Here is a 17595-nt window from a genome sequence, read left to right on the forward strand (position 1 = left end):
ACCGAGATACGAATTAACGATATGCCATACTTGTAGACACGATCGAAGGATATGTATAAATGTATGTTTTGGTCTGTGTCGTGAGGGGAACCGTGTAATATGGACTTTACAAAAAAAAATCTCCAGCAGGCGAGAGCTCGCAGAAAGGATATTTTCCAGCGAATATTTACTAGCCGCAGATTAAATTCCGACTAATCGGATAAGTGGCCAATAAATCGTTAATCGGTTTATCGATAGGTGTAATCTTTACGCCACTCAAGGAATATTACGGGGCGCTTATATCCGCCTTCTACTTTATTTAACGATTTCTTAGCATTATTCATTAACACTAGTTTTGCTTCATGGTGGGTTTTTATTCCAAGTGGAACATAAACAAGCTTTTATATATTTGTATGCGCCGTTATCATATACCAAACCCTAAAAAGGCATTTAATTGTTAACTCATCTAAAGTATTGATCCTAGAGGAACTCCTAGTTTATAAATATCGTTTACTATGTATTTCATAGTTAAAGAGTAATTTTAATTTATTTACCCTTTAATTAAAGGGTCGTATGACTATCAACTCAAGTGTTAATTCAATTCTTTTATTACAATTTCTAAGCAATATCACGCACATAACAGTGTAAAGAGCTGACGTGAAATCCATAAACAAAGACTTTTCGTTGTATGGGTTTATAAAATATATGTAGCGGTTTCTTTCGGCTTCATCTGCTTCCCAAAAGAGAAGATAACCCCTTTTAATTTGAGTATTTGTTAGTGAAGTGATATGGTCGCTGTCCTCACCTGAGTCCCTCCCCGATGGCGGCGACGGCGGCGGGCGCCTGCCGGCACAGCGCGCGCTGCCGCTCCGTGAGGCCGGGCGCGCGCGCGCACACCAGCGCCGCGCCCAGCGACCCGCCGCACGCAGACACTCTGCCGACACACATCTTGATGTTATTACAAACTCAAAAACGTTTATACAAAGTAGGCTGAACAATTAGCACCTTTCAAGCGGCAAAAACAAAAGACAGCCACCAAAACGCCCGCCCACCCTTCAATACTTTTTATGTCTTTGCTGGGAAAAAGAAGTGGTGTAACTTACTCCCCAGTAACAGACATATAAAAAGGGCTTCAGAAGGAAGCTTAAACCTGAGTTCTGAGGAGTAGAGACTGACCCTCCGATTGAGTTGGGTCTGTGATTTCTCCTCTGAATTATGACCACCCCTTTTCTATCATTGAAGTACTTACCCGCTGCAGATGCAACGAGGACTCAAAGACCTCAGTCTTTGAGTCCTCGTTGCATCTGCAACTCTATCTGTGTCTCAACACATAGCAAACAAGACGACTTAAAATAATTCCAAACCATTCATTATATATAGACGTTCAAAGGTTTTGCCGTTATAACATACCATTACACCAAAATGGATTGACCTATGGAAACCTGTCGGACACTCCATTCAAACGAGTGTCATTCATATCATTAGTGATTACATTCCGCAACAATTGCCAGCACATGACGCGTCTGTGGCGAGCGCATCTCCACGCAGCTGGACAATAGCAGGGCGACGGCGCGTGGTTCCGCGCACTCGGCGCGAGTACCCGCGACAAACAACGCGCTTCCTGCGACACGCGTCATGTGAGCGTGACATTAGCTCATCTGTTCGCGTATTGTCTGGCGTTCGATACGGTACTCGCTTGTTGCAATTCATTCAGGGTTATCACGGGTTCATGGCAGGTCAGGGATTTGACTTTCAGTTTCATGTAGGTACATGGTGAAGAATAGGTTAGTGATAATGATACTGCAAAACATTTTTCACAATTAGCAGTTTTATAGATTACGTTAATGATGGTTGTGAAAGCTCATACGAAGACTGTTTAAAAAAATCTGATATAGAAATGACTGTTATAACAAGCGTGGACAGTACCAGATGCTGAGGTGGGACACATATTTCATTGAATTATCAAGTTCTAAATCCATCTGCACTCTAAACAGACGTCAAATTAACTCGAAGCTCATAACTGGACGCGGCGCGGTACTGTGTCAGCCAAGTTCGTATCATAAACACGGCTAATATTCACAGGTTGCTGTCAAACAGTATAATTAATACGGGAACTGTTAATTGCATCGCTGTCACCGAAACATTTCACTTTCAAGGCAATCACAAAATTAACAAGTTTTCTAACAGTAGTCGCCACAGTATTTGTGCTTGTGATTAATAAGGCATTGTTGTTCGCAGACCGCGTGGGCGCCTCCCGGGAGCTAGCCGCCGCGCCGATGTCGCGTCCTAGCGATAATTGCACCGCGTATTACCGACCACGTATTAATGAACCGACGACCTGCCGTGACACCACGCACGGGAAATGCATCTCTATTGCACAAAAATACGGATTTTAATAGTGTGCGTGTGCAGTTCATTAGTGTATCACCGATGTGGGGTGTACGCAGCCGTCCGCTGTGGGAAAGCAACATTGATTGGCAGACACTGAGTGAAATCGAGAATAAATAAATGATTGCTAATGAAACGTCGTGCCACTGCCACAGCCTAAATGAATGCAGCTGACCAACGTGGGCGTTCTCTTGCACGAGCGATGGGAGGAGCTAATGATAATGATGTAGAGGCAAACGTTTACACAATTGGACATGATAGACTGAAGATATTCAGTTACTTTTAAAGATTAGTATTTTTGTGTGGACAAGACACCACGTATCGTGGTTACTCAGAGTGCCTCTGTACTGTAAGCACCTGTTGAGTCTACTGTGATGTACCACTATACTACTATACCACTATACTGCGTGTAAACATTCAGACTGTGGCCAGTCTGTCGTATGTGCGCAATAATTATGTCTGTGACTGACTGAATGTGGTTCGTTTTCCGTATTAGGTCTAATTAGAACTTATGTCTACTGGAAAATATTTTAATTAGCAGACACTGATTGAGTAGAGTTTATTTTTAGCCGGTTTGATGGACATGTGTTTTAGAGTGTAATTAGAAAATTCACACTGGAAATATCAACCATTTTGCTTTTTTAAAAAGGATTATAAAGTGTCTTGCGGTGGCATTGGATTGAGGACCACTGGAATACTTTATTTGAAACATTTCATCCGATGATAACAGTAGAATGTAATAAACAACGCCCGGGGATGTATCGACTGTCGGCAGCTGACGCACTGATCAACTGGACGTTAAGCTATCCGCTGCCTCATTAGTAACATACTTCATCACGATGTTATTGACTTTTACATCAATAAAGACAAAATTACGAACCGTTTCATTAGCATATAAATTCGAGGCAGTCATTAGGGGGCGTCTACACGGTGCAAGTAGCTTGCGCATGTTGAGGCACATGCGCAGGTTACATGCATTTTAAAAACGTGCGGATCTAGCGACTTGCGCATGTACCAAAGCAAATACCCACCCGCGTGCTTTTGTCCAGTTGACTTGATTCAGCTACATGCACCGTGTAGACGCGCCCTAACGTAGCTGTGTCTTGGTCGTGCGAGTGGTGGCGGTAAGTGAGCGTGGCGTATCTCGTGGGAGGGCTAGGCCGAGCGTGAGGGTTGATTCTCAATTACAATATTAATGTCTTGTTCACGTTCTGTCTGCTTATAAGGAGCATGGAGGGATATCAACTTGTTCCAGTGATCATGTCGTACGCCATTATTATTTTGTAATATAACGTTTGATATACATATTTGCATTACCTATGCTTCTAAAACAATGTCAGCTAGTTTCAGCGAGATGGAGCGGCTACAAAATGTATTCGTTTATTTTTGGACACACAGACACGCGGAACTCTAATATAAAATCCAAACATAGTTTGAATACAAACCTGCAATAATAAATGATCATTTGACAGTATGTAATAATTTATATTGGTCGTTAATCTGTTGACACATGAATCTGAATAAATATTTGCTTTATTAATTTCAGCGTTGGTAATAAATTACGTAAATAACTTAAGTAGACATTAAATAGTCCATTATCTTATCTAATTAATTATGTCAGTTTTGTGATTTATTAAAAATGGACGATTGAATGCAAGTCCGTAATTTTTTAGGTATTTTATAACACAAACACACCGATAATTTGAATTTTTACAAACCAGTATTTCAAATGTCATAGATACGTATTTGATGGTCAAAATTCATTGCTAGTTGATTGCTCTACATCGGCTGCAGATGATATGCTTTGCTTTGGTACAGCATCAAGCAGTTCTCTTCTACTTAATGAATATATTTTACAATCGCATGTTGAAGCGAAGTGTTTCATCATCATTACCACTCGGAACTATATTAGCGAGTGACGTATCGATATGAAGATAAACAGCACCAGTCACTACAACTCAGTGTTCGGTATCGACACAAAAATCGCGCGACTGACCGACAGGAAACATAACTCGCGACAATCGCACGACTAATCGCAACACCCGGTGAAAACCATGCCTCGTGTAATATGACACCGCGAGTACTACATCGCTACAAATTACCTATTCAGTATTTGGGGCAATTTGCAATTTGGTTCCTGATGAAAATATCTCATGCAGCCTTTTTGCGAAGGATTGTCGTTGTGGAAAAACAGAATAGATTTCATATTATGTAATGGTTATCATAGGGAATTCTTTAACACTGATGGATCTAGGTTCTGACAGAATTACAATCAAGCTTTGAAGTAAACATACGCCTCCAAGATTGAATGACGAACATATTTATAAAGCTTACAGAATCAGCCCACCAGTGGTTGCGTAGAACAATATCCTTTAATGATATTGTGAACAGCATGAGTTACATTATCGGAATCTCGCACACAATATATCACGAGTGTCCTAATGAGTGGCTAATGTCTGTTGTATGGTAATCAGCGCTCGGTTGCCGGTGCTCCGCGGCGGTAACTCAGCGGGCCTACTGTCTCGCGGCAGGCGCCGGCTGTACTCACATACAATACTGATGAACTACAGAAATACCACTACACTTATGACATTTTATAAATGAGTGTAGGTAAGTCAGATCATTCCTTGGAGACTTTCAGTCCTGGTGGCCACGCGTTACGTAAAGCTGGAATAATTCTAGCAGTACCTAGTGGTGCAGAACAGTTTTATCACTGTTTTCCTTGAGGTTCTCCCGTCCTTTATGAACACATGCATCAATTGTTGTGAAAAATATAGACCTATGTTGTGCCAATCTCATGGACTGCAGACATTGTGATCATAGTACATTTATTTGGCAGCTTGCTTTCTGTACAAATCTAATTGTTCGGTTGTCCCTAACTGGAGAGAAATATTGCAGATTGCCAATCTGAGTTGGTGAAGTAGTTCTCGCGTTATCTGTGCAATTATACTATTGCTATCAGACGCTGGTACTTCTGCAGGGTGCGCGCGGAATGTGTCCGACTGCCGCCCACGCCTCGCTGATAACAGTTATCTATGAGCTTTGTAATTAGCGCCCAGCCACCTAATTGATGGCAGCATGGTGCCAGTACATTGAAACGCACTCGCTACCCTCTGTGTGCACCGAACAGGATAGCCAGTGGGCCACTCAGACTGTCAGGTGTTGCAGAACTAGAACACTGCCTAGAACGGCAACAACGGGTCTTAAGAATGTAGTGTGCAACTCACAAACACATCACACGCGGGGTGAAAAATGATGGATTTTTAGGGTAGCACAAGACAATGCAGGTGTTTGTCAATAAACTAGTACAGCAGTAAGCCTGGTCCAACGTCACCGCCGGTGGGCGCCATTAATTGTAACATTCGCTGCAGTCACACCGCACTCGCTTCGACACCATAGTGCAGGAACCTGCTACGTAAATCCTTAGTATATCTTTGTAAAGGTTATCTATGTACGTTTTATACATTCAATGGCGAAATGCAACTATTAAAAAAGTTTTGAAAAAAAACCTATGATGCTGCAAAAGTTTCCTATGACATGTAAGACTTTCCTTATGAACTGTACCAGATTTATTCATACTATTTCTTTGTTTTAATTTTAATGTCATTCGCAACATCCGAGTTTGAAAGGTGAGACAATCCTCAAAATAAAACTCAATTTCGGTTTCAGGCTCTGGACCTACCTGGCTGTCCAATATATCATAAGCTTGCCATTATCTAGTGCTGTGTGTACTTGTGTACTGTATGTACTGTGTTGTGCACTTGTGTACAGGTGGTACAAGCTCGTTAGTGGCGCCTTTGTTGGTTTTCACTCGACAATCGCCGGGTGGGGCCGACACCTCATATATTTAAGTGCTTTCCATCAAACTCAGGACTTGCGCCCTAGTGGAACGCTGCTTGGAAATCGATCGGACATTATAACAAAGGGTCTTTAAAAGAAATACTTATCTAGATTAAGCAGACGGGTTTTATGTGTCAATTTTCAAACTTTTATGGAAATATTTTTTATCCGTCTATCTCAGGCTGCAGGGCAGGGCAAGCAAGCTGCTTGCGGCTACGTGCAACATCCACACCAGTCACCGCCAGTAAGAGCCAATCCTTTAATGCAGGTCAACTCATACTGTTTCAGGCTTCTATGATGCTCATTCTATTATACGCAGTTTCCCTGTGCCCGCTACGGCCCTTCGAAGACTAAATACCCATTAAGGGTTCCCGCACCGACACGCATCTATTCCCGTTAAAAATGACCTTATAATCGTTTAAATGAATATAAGTTATCTTCCGTAATCTGCTTGTTAATGGTATGATGTTTATCCAGTAATTTGTTCCCCATAAACTCGGCTAGATTACGTTCCGTGTCAATTAGTTCCGCGGTGTAAGAACGTGCTCGTGTACCTTCGGCTGCGGTCGGCTACTGTCGGCTGTGACGTCAAAGGCTATCTTATTAACATTTACATAATTTGACGGTAGTCGGCAACATGTAAACCTGACTTATTGTATTGCTTATGAGCTTATTAATTTAATAGACTTTCTCATGGTCATTTGGAAACTATTGTAATGTCATAATTGGGAATTAACTGTGCTTGTGAATACCATTGACATGGTATAAAGTAATATAACAGTACTCGTCGATAGAATGATGTAGACTCCAAAAAACCCAGATTCAGACTGTTTGCCGACGATCCGCAGAGTGGTGCTAAATATGAAACTGTTTACGTGACCCATAGGCTGGTCTTTATTTTATCAACAAGGCAATGCAGCCAGGCTATTGGGTGCAGTCCCGGTTGGCAGCAATCAGGATTTTTTTGACACTATACTTTTGGATTTATTATGTAAACATCTAGTCAAGTTTATAATGTACATAAATCATTAAGACAAAAGCCACAAATGTATTCCCTTCGCTAGAAGTAGAGCGTGTCGGCCACGCGACACCGCCGGTAACGCGACCGCCGACGGACGGTAGCGCGTAGCACAGTTTCGGAGATCAAGTTACGCACGTATTAGATTCCAACTAGTTACCTCTTTACTTTTATGTGCGCCTGGTACTTCTGAGACAATGGTGTGACCATTAATGTTACAATCCTGGTAGAGTCTGATCGAACTACCGACCGATTCTATTATGTACCCAGGTGAGATTGACAAGCCGGGGTTAATCTATAGATGGGCGGTTCTTGTTTTAATCATCTAAAGACAGTTTTATAGAGTACCCAATCATGTTCCTATCTTAAATTCCAATGAAATATTTGTGTCTGAATACCTCAATTTAATTTAATCCCAATAGCGGTCGGTCCTGGATATCAGAGCTCCAATCATAGTTACGACTGTGTCCGTGTAATAATGATGTCGTCCTCATATTGTAAGCTATCGGAATGTTAAGCTCTCACTGAGGCGGCCCACCCTGGCATCTGGAAAATGCCTGTACCGAGATAGTTGTACGGTAGAGTCAAGCCAAGTTCTCGAAATCATTATTAATGCTTTTCAAATAATGTGATTTATAATTACGGCTGTAGATTAGTTAAATGCTTAAATAAATAGAACATACCATTAAAAACCAAAATTACACATTATTGATAGTTCTGAAAATTATTTTTGAAATAAAAGTAGGCACGTAAAAACTTTGTAGCTAGAAATAAGTCTTGCCACACAACACAACCTGAACTTGGCCGTATTTACATCAACAGAGATAGTTATTGAAACATTACGTAAGTTGGTCACGGTACTCACGGTGACATAGGAGGGTCATCGATATATTATCATTAGAGCGATATATTTCTCCTAATCGTGTGTTTAACATGCCGCCAGTGATGTATGGGCGCGGACCGGCCTCGTCTCGTGGCCGTCTCCACAGTTTCAATGTTTACGAAAAACAAAAATTAAGAAAGAGACCACGAGTTTATGAATTTATTAATTTTCCCGCGCACCGAATATGACATAGGTATATAGATTAAGTCAATTTTATCTTCCTACTGTCTATAGATTATACAATTTTGAGGAATCTCTTACTAATACGATTATTGAGGTTAGTGCTCAGCCTAACATCAGTTAAACAGTATAATCAATATGTAGTGTAGCGCGCCAGTTGTGTAACCTCCGCCTTACACTATTATTTACGAGCGCCAGTGTTAGTGTAGTTTCTCTGATTTACTAATGATTTACACAATAAATGTAATTTATTTCAACTTAAATGGTTTCATTAGAACTTTCTCCTGTTGGATTACGTTGAACTATTACAAAGTACAGCTGCATAAATTAATCTATTCCGTTTATTTGTAAGTTATAGCCCGAGGCGCTTCGAGAAATAAACATTTACCTTCAGTAGTTTATCTCTCGTATAAAAGTGGCGATGACAAGTCTGTGGCCATAAACTAACCTAAGGACTATAGAAATAAATATACAGCAACATTACTTGACCCGGGAATCAAATTCACCGCAATCAGAGCAAAAACTAATTGCTACTGTTTATAATGTGACCTTACGTATAACAAAGAGGACGAATATCAACACAACGGCTTTTTTGTCCAAAACATGTGTATCTATGTCACACGGGAGACCATAATTATAATGAGTGTAACATCAGTCAGCTACAACGTATTGAGTTTCACTAGTTTTGGTACAGTAATCCGTGCGAGTGGGGCTGAACCTACTGATGCGTCTTTGTACCGTAGTAGTTATACTAATGGCGTTTTTCATATGATTTTGAGTTTAAGAACGAATTGCAGAGGCCATTCTGATTAATATCCTAGTTACCTATTTCAAAGTCGATCAACCGTAAAACCACTTAAGTATAGCACAAATCATTACGCTCGACTGAGTACTAAGTGGCTTCCGATATGATTTAGTCATAACCATTGAGGTCGCGATGACATGTCACATTCATAACGCACTTCAATTGCATCAATTTGATTAGTAGACAATAGTCTTGTTAATGGGACCCACCTCTTAGTGGCGGAGTCGCGATTGTCAACTGTTGGGCGCGACGGGTGACCGCACGAGTATTGTACGCCGAGGAAGTCATACAGTGTGTCTGTCTGTATGTCTGTATGTTTGTATGTCTGTGTGTTTGTTTAGCATTGTTGCGCTATTGTTCTACGGGGCGCTGGACAAAGCCAGACGACAAGGTCGCCAGACTGAATACTCGGGGTACTCTCCGTAACGGCTATTAGTCATTCAATATTAGATGGATTAAAGTCATGTATTATGTTTATGTATAAGTTGTGTATTATGGTGTTGGAAACTGAGCCTGCATAGCCAGGGAAATATTAAGATGAAGAAGAACAAATAGAGGAGAATTAGACAGCATCTTTCTAAATAGCATTAATATCAAGGAATTACGATCCCCCTAGGATACAGGAGCAGGGATGCAATTTGCAGTAACTTGTGAGACAAAGTGTTGCTCAGCGGGCGAGCGGAGCCGCGTGCAGAGCTAGTTAATGTGACAGACAAACAGTCAGCGAGAATAAAGCACAGCGCGTCTATAAACAGCAGTGTTTACGGACACATTACGGCAATATAATCGATATGATTACAAACATAATTTAATCGTTATTGTTGCAATGGCGCACACTAACGGTTATTGTGGAGGTGTCGCGGTAACTTATGTCGCGGGAGATGAGCTCTGACACTGACGGCAAGACGAGCCATCAACTACGAATATTATGTGACTATGTTGTACCGGGAGCGAGCACTGTGACGAGCCGAGCGAATTTCTTAACAATTCAACTTTGGCCAATGTCAGCTCTTGTGTATGGAAATATACTTCATGAACATTGTGTCCTAGAAGTACAACAGAGCTATGCCAAATATTTCAGAAAATAGGTACCTTAATCGGTTATAGGCCTCACACGAGATTACAATAACAGCTTAGTGCCCTTCCGTGGGTAGGCCAAATTGTAACATTTGTTTCGGAAACCTATTTACCGTCTAATTGCGAAATATGTATTTTCTTGGCAACAATTTGTGCATCGTGTAAACCCGCTCCCGCGTCCTCCCGCCTTGTATCCGCACCACGTCTATTGAGCGCTAATGCAGTAATCGCATTAAACACATAAACACATAATGATAATGACAGGTTAGAGGCGCCATTACTTACGCGTTATTGTGCGGCGTTATATGCAGGATATAGCGGGTGAGGCTGCGGACACGGACGCGCACAGCGGGGATTATTACTATTGTTGAACAGCGGGGCAAGGACATGAATTAATTTATAGTACCTAACCTAACATATTACATTTATGTGTGATGAGCACTAAATGATATTGTTGGTAACGTTTTCACAAGTTTTTTACAAGTGGAAATTGGTATTGGGTTTTTAGGCAGAATTTAGTGTGACTTTATTTTCAGTGCTGACAGCGATAGGTAGATGTACAGTGGAGCTACATTCTGAAGAAAATTAAGAAAAGCTTAAGAAATATAAAATTTTGCTTCTTTGTGGAAATAAGCGCAGTATATACTCAACCTTTTGGAAAGTGAAAAGGTACACAACTCGAGGTAAGTTTTACATAAGCTGTAGAACTCCTGCGTTGATCCGCTCACAGCGAGATCTAATGCGATTGCTAGTTAGTAAGCAGTCGTTGTGGTAACTATTTAGTGTGTTATGTGACCACACACGCAGATAGCGGAGAGACCTTTTAAAGAAAAGCTAGGCAACTACTGCAAGTACCTATCTATGGAGTTAGAGGGTAGAAAAGAGTCTTCTCCATAAGACCCACTCCTCGGAAAAGTACATTTAGCTGTTGACGTTTCGTAAAAATCCGTAATAAGTCTATATGAATTAAAAATCTTTGATTTTGATCCATTATAAAGGTGATGAAAGGTGGCTATTTGAGTTATATTTTGAAAGAGTAGTTTTGATTTTTCAACAGATCTTAAAGATTGATGAGTACTTAGTAGTAGCAAGCACAAGCATGCCAGCTATCCAGTCCACTCGGAAGCATAGAACACAGATGAATTGTCTCGTAGTGTAATATGAACGAGGCTGTCTGCACGCGAGTGTACGCATGTGTCAGCGAGAGCACCTGTCGCCCGCGCCGTTTGGCATACAGTGTACTTCTGCTAAGTGGACTATCAATACTCAGTTAATTAGGGTTGGCACACGGAGGAATGAAATGTAGCGGAGATGCCATAATGCAGGTCAGGCGCCTCAAATACGTACGGTGAGCATAACCAAAATGATAAATTACGAGTAAACTAACGGTGTATTGGGGTTCTTTGAGTGAGACATCTGTAATCTGTTTACGATTTTCGGTATTACGAAAAAAAGGAAAAATGGTCGGGTTAAAAAAAGGCGTGTAAGGGCGGAGACAGTACCTAACGTTCTTCGTCCCCCGAACACCCACATTTTTGCCCGCTACTTTCTTACATTTTCCGCGATGGCACCTCCACTAATCATTTTGTTCTCCATGGGTTGGCAGGACCCGTGGCGCCATCTCCTTTATCTGAGCACGCTGGTCATCAGTTACGAGGCGTTGTATTTCAAGCATTTCGATAAAACAAGTTAACATGTCACTTAAATAACGATCATACTTTAAGCCGCCATATTGAGCGTTTAATTAAGTTTTACAGCGGATTGTGAGGTTTATTGAGAGAGCTGTAGTGTTACACTCACGGGCGGCGTGTAAGGGACAGCGGCGTACACTCGGCGACAAAATAAAAGGAGCACAGAGGTGTGGAGGACAGCCCTCGCGATAAGTAACGCGCTGTAATCTCGTAATTAATGTCTTCATAAGCAGTAATCACACACACACACACCGACGCGCTGTTACCTACACGGCTACACCTGATAGTGTTTGTTATTCATTGAAATTTCCTACGAATTTCCTTTTACTAACATTGTTTTTGTATTTTTTATTTTATTTAAAAGACTTTGACTTTTGATATTTTTTTTAACGGCTTTCTTCTCTAGCAATTGTTCTTTCAATAAAATTGTAATACCTTTTATTGCAGTAAATAAAGATCCTTACTCACCCACAGTTTTGAATGTGAGACAATAATGACACTAGGTATATCGTTTCGTTACAGCCTCTGTATTGCCTCGCTTGATACTAGCAGACTAGGAACAAACCATCAATTTGATAAGTGCGCCATTATCTACAGTAATACGCCGGGAGCGACTAGTATAGGTACTATCGGTTATACTCTTGTTCGTATAACTTTTGTATATATATGATATGTAGGTACTCTGTCATAGGGGAGGTCATAGGCAGGGTGTTATACTCATACTTAATATCTGCATCAGACTAGATTTACACCGTATTAACTCTACTAATTACAATAAAACTATGTATGAAATTCATAGACAGAAAAAGACAAAAAAGGATTTGAAAGAGTCATTAACAAACGACTCTACATTAGGTGCTAAAGAAAACACTTATGATAGTTAAGTAATGTAATATGTTACAGCTAATAGACTCATTGTGTTTGTAATAACATAGTTGTACATGAAAGCTCCCGCGACGGTACTCGGTAAGTTAATAGAGAATGAGCGGCGACCGAGTACCGACATTGTACACGCGATAAACTTTAGTAAACTACCTCATCACACGCGCCCTGTAACATTTCACACTATGTTAGTATTGCGCTACACTGATAGCGACGCGATACCTTACTATTTCAAAGCTAGTATTTATTTCAAAATGACACACAGAAAAAAAAACAGCTTTAAAATTGATTCAGATTGACATCCCGAAGTATTGGAATTAGTTATTATCTTTCTAACACGAATGTATGCATATAGAGAAGTATTAAAATAAACAATGTGTACCTACTCAAATGTACGACATGTGACATTAGCTAATGATTTACATCTGTTGTTGCTGTTTGTGTCTGACGTTTAGCGCTTATTGCTCAGTATTTCAGCTGTAAAGTGTTAGAAAGGCCTCAACGGGGCGTTTCGTCTGAGCAATGTTGCACAAATGTTTTCTCTTCAGATAAATCTGACATTATTTACAATTAGCTCAAGTATTTATTGTTACATGCAGACATTGTATGTACTTACTTGGTCTTCATGGTAGAATACACTCGGGATATGTTTATTTATTACTAATACCAATAATTTATTAGACAATTGTGGTTTCAGTGAGAAATAAAATGAACGATGCATTGTTAAAGAACTTGTGGCAAGATTTTAAAAGAGGTTGTACTTGTTTCACAAACGTTAGTTATTATATAAGTACGTTACTAAGTGAGTCAGTCACTTATGTACTTATTGTGCTTAACTGACGCATTTATTCTGCTTAGATTAGCATTCGAAGTTACATTGTAAGGTGTTGAAGTGGAACATTTGTGTAGCGTGGCGTAGCTGGCAGTGTAGCATGGTCCTTAGCTAAGGCTCGGACAGAGGGTCAGTGGATGTGATTGTAACAAAAGGATTATTTCAGAAACGAGGCGTAAACACTTGAATGTCGTCAATGCGGTTTTTACTACATTGGATATTGTACGAGAAATTACAAGGACCAATAAAATGTTTCCGTTTAGTTCAATTTAGTAATGCTTTTACGAGTGTATGTTGCACAAAATGTGACTCTCATAGCCCTGTTACCGGATTTTATCGGTTTGTCACAAATTAGTGAACAAATGACGACGTGGATTATTACTGAGTCGCCCCATATATGTATCCAATGCTCAAATCCAAGAATATTGGTCCAATTAAACTCTTAAATTCTCGACGAAGTCTTTCCCCAGTATTATGTAATCTCTATTAAATAAATTATAGTCTCCATTAGACCAGTGATTCATTAGGAAGAGATAATATCACAAATCACATCGAAACGTAATGTAATAATGAAAAGCAAAAAAAACTTAATTGTATCATTGTTAAAAAGTATTATATAGTTGGTGTAGGTGCAGCCTGGTGCTGTGATAGTATCGGACCACTCGCACAGTGGGCACAATCCGCACACTCGGGACAAAGGGATCGCAGTTCTGTGCGGATGCGAGGTGTTTTTATTGCATCCTTATTATTATCGCCTCAAATATAATAACAGTGCACGACGCCATTACATTTATCGTAAGAGGAAAAACAGTACGTAATAAACATAAACTTTAAAGACGGCACAGTTGTGGTAAATATGTTACAAAAAGACAAATAATAGTTATTTGTTATACAAGAGTGCAAAGTTGCTTTTTAACCGCGGGCTCAATTTTGATGACCGAGCAAGCGAAGGATTCTAAAATTGAAACACGAGCGTAGCGAGTGTTTCAATAATTAGAATCCTGAGCGATAGCGAGGGAATCAAAAGAGCACAAGGTGAAAAATCTTTGCACTCGAGTGCAACACGTAACTTTTCATCCCACTTCATCGAGGAAATTACTAAATGCAAAAAAACAAAATGGCGCGCACATATGAGTATCAAATTAAAAAGAAGTACCTATTAAAGTTCATTTATTTGGAAACTCGGTTTAAAAATGAAACGAGGTTAAAAATCTGTGGAAAAACAATAATAAAAATTACTTAATTAATTGAATAATTATTTTAAGGACCATTTTATTTGTTTAATATGTATTTGTTTGAAAAGTCTTGTCACAAATGGAGTATTGCACACGATGTTCTAAATTCAAATCACTTTGCCGCTCTAGAGGATAAAAACGGCTTTTGCGCTCAGATATCAATTGGTAAAACTACTCTTTCCGAGATGGTGGGATGAAAAAGATATTTCTGTATAAATAAATGATGTTGGTGAACAATTTGTTAAGATGGGATGTTGTAGTATCGACAGTGGCGGATTAAGAGTATCCGAGGCCCTAAGCACAGAGCCTGTGTAGACCCCCTATTACTTAAATGGAAATAGAAGGTTGAAGAAATTGGCCGAGCGAAGCGAGCGTGATGCACACGTAGTTTCAAATGCGCGAGCGAAGCGAGCGCGAAATTTTTTTCGGACTCGTACGGAGGTAAAATTTATCCCAAACGTACTTAATTTTTTGTTTGTTGACAAATGCAAAAACGAAGGCACATAGTTTCTGAATACGCGAGCGAAGCGAGCGCGAAATTTTAATTATTTTTATTATAGACTCAGAACCAAAATTACGTACAATGTAGCCCAAACGTACTTAACTTTTAATTTGTTGACAAATGTAAAAACGAGGACATATAGTTTTTGAAAACGCGAGTGAAGCGAGCGGGAAATCTTGATTATGTTTTAAGACTCAGAACTAAAATTTCGTAAAAGGGCTACTTTTCAAACCTTCATTTCTTTCTGTTGGACAAGTAAGATGGATAACGTAAGATCGATAACAACGTCCGCGGACTTAACCGGTGGTCCGCGGACCACTTGGCATGCCTCCAGGCACCACCAGCCAACCACCACCAGGACCACTGATCTAAAGCATCCAAAAATTTCGGATATGTTTGTTATATTGCACTCGTAGTTACAGCGTGAGCTTCCCAACGACTGTACGATAGCGACTTCGGAACGCTATCGTTGCCTATTAATTCTTTGCCCAACGATGAGCAGAAGCCGAAAAAAAATTGTATAACAACTGCACAATTGAAAAAAAAAAATCACTGCGATCCTACAACAATCAACAGCACTGCGACCAATCAAGTTTAGAGGCGGGGGTGTATGAAGGGTCACTCCCGAACTGCTCGCGCCTTGTGATTTCGGATATATTGTGGATGAATCTCGATAAAATGTAGGTATAAAATGAAACGCCAGCAGAGGATGGAGGCCCCTGGAGAACAGGGGCCCCAAGCACGTGCTTGTTGTGCTTATAGGGTTAATCCGCCACTGAGTATCGACGTGTTCTAGGAAGGACGTAGATTTATAGACGTGGTGGTGAGCTAATGGCGTCGTTATCTGTCGCGATTTGACCGGCGGCCGGCTGGGCTGACTGGAGGCCCCGTCGCGGTGGACGACGACAGTTTTTTGTTCCTCATAGAAATTGCCTGGGATTTCTTTTTATTTTAGCCTTTAACTTTTGAAAAAACTATTTGCCTATTGTTAAAAGCTTGACAAATAAACCAGTTAAGATCATAGATTTTCATCAAATTATTAACTTATGTAAATGGCAATTCCCAAAATGTAAGAAACATATTTCTTTATAGTCGTATCGTTTATTGCATTCCATAATTTAAATTCATAAGGTGAAAAATGTATGGACCATGATGGTTACAGCTAATCAGTATTTAGAAGAGAGGAAAGCATTTTATGTAAGACATCAAAAAAAGATCTTCACACAACAGACGTTTCAAGTAAGTACAATTGTTGTCGGAATGCAACTAATCGTTCGGCGCCATCGTTTTCATTTAAAGCCAATACAATTAATTTACCGTTGTTGCTATAAAAAGTCTATTATGTGAGTGAATGCATTGTTAACACACGCGCTAACAAGGTTACGTAAGACGTCTATCTGTAGCCGAACACGCACTCACACATACATACATACACACACAGTCTGCTGACCAGTGCCGAGCGCGGCGACCCACTGTGCGGGTAAACTCGATACAGGGGGAGATACCACTTCTAATAAAGTGAAATCACTTACAAATATCAGCAGTCATATTATTTTATGGATATGACCTTTACGAGTAGTATGTGTGTCGATGGCTACAGACCAACGTCAGCGACAACACGCCCCGGCTGAAGCCTACACGTCGGCACGTTAACGCGATAGTTACACGAAAAGGCGTAACGGACTCGTGGGCGAATGGGCGGGGCTGCTCAATCCCAAATCGGAAATGATCGACTGTCATAATCATATTCCCTAACACTGAATTTTATATTCTACTCCAATAGAGTAGAGTCTAGTTTTATTTGCACGAGGAAGTCGAAGGCAATTTCATAGTGCCCTTATGTGGTTAGTTAAAGGATCGGCAGTAAGGTAATGATGGGTTTCGCCATCAGCGTCGGGTTACATCACTGCTATGATCTTTGTGGAGCTGTTAACGTTCTCAGAGTTAACAGATTGGACAAATGTCTAGCAATAGCTCACAAACACAAATGTCTAAAGACGACAGCTCGCGTGTTGCATTCCTGCAGGCTAGGAGCACATGTGCACGCTATACTTAGCCTGCGTAGCGTGGTGTGTCATTAGGGAGATGGCAGCCATGGCAATCATATCCGAAGGGCTGTTCACATAAAATTATGGTAATTTGATGAGAATCGTTGTGAATCAGACACGGAACGATGCATCGAGCGCCGTGCAGGTACTCGCACGAAAAACTTTTAACAAGCACCCATTACTGAGTACAAAAACATCATAATTGGCTGTTCCCGGCTCTCTCACAACGCACAAG

The 17595-nt window shown here is 40.5% G+C and overlaps 1 protein-coding gene across 2 annotated transcripts in view; it reads right to left on the bottom strand.

Moving 5' to 3' along the window:
- Positions 1-17595, bottom strand: part of LOC110382331 (protein Wnt-2) — a 74411-nt gene that overhangs the window by 12513 nt on the left and 44303 nt on the right. For both annotated transcript variants that reach the window (XM_064041059.1, XM_064041060.1), the window contains exon 3: positions 785-913. In XM_064041059.1, coding sequence (XP_063897129.1) covers positions 785-913 — 129 coding nt within the window. The remainder of the gene's footprint in view (positions 1-784; positions 914-17595) is intronic.

The sequence above is a fragment of the Helicoverpa armigera genome, chromosome 24 (assembly GCF_030705265.1).
Source record: "Helicoverpa armigera isolate CAAS_96S chromosome 24, ASM3070526v1, whole genome shotgun sequence".
Lineage (NCBI taxonomy): Eukaryota > Metazoa > Arthropoda > Insecta > Lepidoptera > Noctuidae > Helicoverpa > Helicoverpa armigera.